This window comes from Alligator sinensis, unplaced genomic scaffold (genome assembly GCF_000455745.1).
Source record: "Alligator sinensis unplaced genomic scaffold, ASM45574v1 scaffold103_1, whole genome shotgun sequence".
Lineage (NCBI taxonomy): Eukaryota > Metazoa > Chordata > Crocodylia > Alligatoridae > Alligator > Alligator sinensis.
In genome coordinates this window covers 1,643,602-1,648,818 of record NW_005842226.1, presented here as the reverse complement: position 1 = coordinate 1,648,818, position 5,217 = coordinate 1,643,602, and the positions used below count along the sequence as shown (strand labels likewise).

At 56.3% G+C, this 5,217-nt stretch overlaps 1 protein-coding gene across 1 annotated transcript in view; it reads left to right on the top strand.

Moving 5' to 3' along the window:
• Positions 1–2,013, top strand: part of MFSD12 (major facilitator superfamily domain containing 12) — a gene marked incomplete at its 5' end in the record, with an annotated part of 18,261 nt that extends 16,248 nt beyond the window's left edge. The window contains 2 exons of the mRNA XM_025208332.1: positions 1–71; positions 1,562–2,013. The exon at positions 1–71 is cut by the window's left edge and continues 108 nt beyond it. Of these exons, the coding sequence (XP_025064117.1) occupies positions 1–71; positions 1,562–1,650 (160 nt within the window). The remainder of the gene's footprint in view (positions 72–1,561) is intronic.
• Positions 2,014–5,217: the final 3,204 nt, after the last annotated feature.

Genomic DNA, 5,217 nt, shown 5'->3' with positions numbered 1-5,217 from the left:
GGTGGGGGTGGCGGGGCCTGCCACTGTATGTCTGTGTTGCATCATGATCTGGCCGATCCAGATCCGATTCCGTGAGTACTGTGTCCTGGGAGGGGGATGATCTGCCATGTGCAGAGTCAGGGGCCTGGTTTTATGGGCCCGTTAGCTTGGCAGGACCTCCTGCAGGGGCAGGCACCAGCCCTGTCTGACCAGGTTACGAGTGAAGGAACCTTCTCAAGCCATCCTGGCCACAGGGAAGTCCCGTACCTGTGTCCCAGCAGGGTGTGTGTAGCCAGGCCGGCTATGGGGCATCTCACAGTGTCCTTCAGGGGATGCTGCGAGGAGCCAGGTAACATTTCACCATGAATGGCATGTTTAACTACCAGAAAACTACACTCTTCCCTCTCTCATTGTGCTGCAGTTTCCCCTGCGACTCTCCTGGGCAAGTACCCTACCCCTGCACAGCCGCTAGCTGTTCTTCACACGGAGTCCTAGAGACCACCCCCTCCCCTTCCCTCCCCCAGCCCTGTCTCCAGGAGGGTCAGCCAACCCAGGCTGTGGCCCCAGCTGCATGCCCAAGCTGGGGCTCCTAGTCCCTGCTTGCCGCATGTATGCACGTGAGCCTCTGCAGTGCACTGGATGGCAAAGCCTTGAAGGTAAAATGAGCAGAGCTTCCGCCAAGATGCTGCTGGCTGTGCAGGAGGGCGGCGCGGGGCAAGCTCCCACAGGGCTTGGCAGCGCCATTTCCACCCCAGGAGGCAGCCGTGTCCCATTGTCACCCAGCCCCACTGACAGAGTCCCTTAAACTCCTGGGCACTAGGTGGTCCCTGCAGCCCTGAGCCAGGCGTTGGGAGAGGGTGGTGCTCTTGCTCTTCACGTCCCAGTAGAGGTGCCATTGCTGGTGGGATCAGTCCATTAAGGCCAAGCTGTTTGAATGTGACAGGGGCTGGGGGACACTGCTCTATGGCTCCGAGTCCTGGGGGCTTCAGCTTGCTTTGAATGCCAAAGCAGTGCAGCCTGCTCCTGGCACTCACTAAGCTCTTGCTGTTTGAAGCCAACACACCTTGTCTTCATGCTCAGAGCCAGGCAGGGGGAGTCGGGCACTAGGGTCCAATGCTGGATGAGCTGCTGTTCCTTGGCCCTGGCGTGCTTGGTGCTCTCTGCAAAGCTGCAGCACTGCCTGCTGCTGGGGGAGCTGGCCAGGCTGGGGATGGGCGGTGCTGCAGCACTGAGGTCTCAAGGTTTCCTACGAGAGCTGCATGGCAAGTCCTCCACCGCAGAGCCCCCCACGGCTCTGTCCATTGCAGGCCTTGAGGGCAGTGGGCCCTAGAGGAGGGCAAGCCGTGGGCTTCAGCACACATAAATACTGCTCCCTTCCCCTCCACCCTACAGGGTGGCAACTGCTAAGCATCTCAGTTTAGGATCCCCATTAGCAGGGGCTCTAGTGTGAGCTGAGGGAGGTGGTGGAAGCAGCTGAAGGGACTTCAGTGAATGCCAGAGGGAGCTGGGCAGGGCCCCAAGTGGCCAGCAAATGTCTGACTGCCCATGGACAGCAAGGCAGACACTGCTCTTCTTTCCACAGATGATGTCTCGGTGCTGGGGCTGGCTGGGGACACACCCAGGGAGGCTGGGAGTGATGAAGACAGGAGCCGAAGCAGCACGGTCAACTGAGGGGCTTTCGCTCTGATCCAGGACTGTGCTGAGTGCGCCTGGCCTGCAAGATGCTCTAAGGCAAGGGGCTGGCTGCAGGGGCAGGGCTCCTGCTGAGGCCGCGGCTGGGGCAGGCTGCCCCACTGCCCCTTGCACAGACTTTCCCCTCCCTGCTGCGATGTGCAACATTCCTGATCTGCTGCTTGGGCATGGGTGTGGGGGAGGGCACCTCCACACATGCCTGCATATGCCTGTAACACTAGGACTGGCTGGGTGGACAGGTTGGCTCTGCCCGGGCCGGGGGAGGGGCTGCGGGGCAGAGCTGTGCGTTTTACCACGGTCATAACCTCATGTCTGTAAAATAACACTTTTTGTACAAAGTACCTTTGGCGTGAAGAGCTGGTGTTGGGTGACAGCCGTGTCTTCTGGGCTGAGTGCCATGCTCGGGGAGGTGGGCACCTGCTGGCAGGTTCCAGTACCCAGCGGGGCTGGCGTGGTCCCAGTCCCTAGGCCTCTGCCCTGCTGCTCTGTCTCAGTCTGGGATCCAGGTGTGCCTGTGCCCTCACTGCTCAAAGCCCCAGGTCCCGGAGTCCTGGGACCGACTCTCAGTTGTAACTCTTTGGCCCCTTTCTAGTCTCTGGCCTTAGAAGAAACTCGAGAGGCTGCCTCTGAGGTCCCCTCCTGTAGAAAGCACAAATCCCATCCTGAAGCAGGTTTCTTCCCCTTGTGATGTTGGGCTCCAACTTCTCCACCTGCTGCTGGGGCTGGTGATGCTGCCTCTCCAGTGTCAGCACTGCCTGCCCCTGCCCTGGCCCTGCATCAAGTCTGGTCTCTCCCCAGAGCCCTGTCCTCAGGTGGCTGCAGTCCCCGACCCCCTTTTCTCTGTGCCTGCCATCTTGCTCTCCGGCTCCTGGCAGCAAGCTGAGTTACACACCCCAGGCCTGGGCTCCTGAGGTGCCGCCTACCCAGTTGGTACTAAGGGGTAGGCTAGCCAAGGCAGGGGCTGGTTCAGCTGGGTGGCAGCACAAGGATTTCTTCCTTTCCCTCCTCCAGGGTGGCAAGGGAAGTGCTCTTCCTGGGGGAGGAGGGGAATGAAGGCTGGAACTGTCTGCCCTGGTCCTTGCTCCTTTGTACTAGCTGTGCGCTCCCTGTGCTGGGACCTGGGACCTCTGAGCTTAAATGACTGAATCTCTTGTTTTTATTTTGAAAAAGTGAGAGGGCCAGGCAAGGCTGCCAATCCAAAGATTTTTTTTTAAATTTTTTTTTACTGACGTGTTTTACATAATGTAAATGTAACCCTTCAGCCAGGCACTGGATGGCAGTAATGAGGGATGGGTTCAAATGCAGAGGTTTAACACCAGCTTTCTAAATCTGGCTCAACCCCCCACCCAGAAACCTGGGGAAACAAATGTTAACTGGGTGTTGTAATGTGAACAAACTTCTCCGCTTACAAGCAGCATTCAGCTAAAGCAGGTTTATGGCAGTGGGAAAAGGAATGAACACATGACCTTAAAGCAAACCTTAACTAAGTGAAACCCAAACTGTTAATAGCCCGGGGTGTCCTTGCCAGCAGCAGTGAGTTTGCACCATACAGCCTCCACCCCAGAGATTCCCTACTCACCCCACACCCTGACAGCCCAATCTCGTCCTGCACCGTGCTACACTCCCCTACCCCCCGGCAGCCCACCCCCACCTTATCTGTGGTGGTCTTGCTCCCCGCATCTTGGCCTGGACTCCCAGCCACTGCCTATCCCCCTCCTCTCCCTGGCCCTATAGCTCCATTCTGGTTGCACACCCCCTGCCTGGTGCTTCAGACTGTCCAGGCCACAAAGCCTCTTCTACCTTTCAGGTGAGCAGTCATTACAGGCAGGCAACTATGGATGGGACCCAGTGGCAGCACATGGCTGAGGGGAAAGGACCATGGAGGCTCTGGTGGGCTGTAAAACCCGGATGTCGCACTTTGTGCTCTGTCTATCAGCAGTTGCATCTGGTCTCTTTCTGACCACAGATCATCCATCAAGCTGATGGCTTCTTACTATTTCACAGGCAGTTTAATTTTTTTAAAATTATTTTACAGACAAGCATTTTATCCTTTTTTTTTAAACAAATTATAAATTTAAGGACAGTTGGCAGCCTTGCAGGATAGCAGTACAGACTAGCTGGTGCAGAGGCATGAGCTTTTACAAGCACCAGCCTACTTGCTATGAATGGCCTTGCAGAAAGAAAGGATATCAAATAAAAAGTAATTAAATACAAAGAAAAGGGTTGCGGGGGGCAGTGCTGTGAGGGGTAAAGGCGAGTTGAAAAGGTAAGGGGACAAACAAGGTGGTTAATGTACTGAGGGACATAGTAACTAGCAGCTGGAGTTAATAGCTAGTCCAGGTAAAGGGATACAAGTCTGTAGTGTCTGTTGAGATGGTACCTGACACAATATAGCATGCGGATAATTCCTTGTTCTGTAGTTTTGTGTTCAAATTGTTTTTTCCCTTTGTACTTAAATTCCTCTCTATTTTAAGCCACCTCTGTGAGGCTCTGAGGTGCCACCCTGCCCTGCCTCTGCCTGACAGTAGCCGCCATGGCTGACCACCTCTGTCATTTAAACAAGGATAACTCCAAGGGAGATGATTTTCCAGCAGCCCCAGCCCTGAGCAGGGGCTAGCCAAGCCCACAGGGCTCTAAAATAGCAGGTGTAACTGGACCAGACTGAGTAAATACACAGCAGGGTAAAACCTCTGCACCCACCCAGTGCCTAGCACAGCGCAGTGGCTGCGTGGCAGGGATTTGGGAGGTGCTGTTGTATGTGCAGCAGCCTGTCATCCAAGCCATGCCGACAGCTGGCTCGTGATGCTGCTTCCAGCCCTGCTCTGCTCTGCTTTCCCGATGGCAGAGCCTCCCCCAGGCCTAGCTGGGGTCAAGTGCTGGCTTGGAGGAAGAAACCTTCCCTGTGCCTCTGTTGAAGCCCCCCATTCCCTGCCCTCTGCCCCAGCAGAAACCCCAGACTGCAGTGAGGCTGTGGAGCAGGAGACCCTGGGGCACTTTTGCCCACTCTTCCCTCCACCCCTGTTGCTGATGGCACTGTGATGGGGGCACAGCAGCTTGAGCTAGGCTTTGTGCTGTGTTTGGTACAAGATAACAGCATCCTTGGTGTCAGTGCTGGGTGCTGCACAGTCTCTGGCTGTGGCAGGGGCAGGTGGTGGTTTGACTGCAGCCTGGAATGAGGATCCAGGCCAGATTCTCCAGTTTAGGGTGGATTTCTGCTGAGGCCAGGCACACCCCCGCACCTGTTATCATGGCCATGTCACTGCCTTGTTCCCGTGGCCAGCAGCACAGAACTGAACAGGACTGGTTTGTCCTCTGGCACCATGGAAGCAGGGCAGGAAGGCACAGGACCCTGCGTGAAGGCCTCAGCACCCAGGATCACCTTGTTCCAGGGCCAGGAAGGAGGCAGCTCAGGAGCGTGGCTGTAATACCTGCCCCCTCCCTGGAGCAGGGGAAGTGCATGGACGTGTAGGGTATGCTCTGAGATCCCGGTGTGGACGGTACAAGGTTGGACATGGTTGTGATTCCAGCGTCACCCAGTTTCTCCAG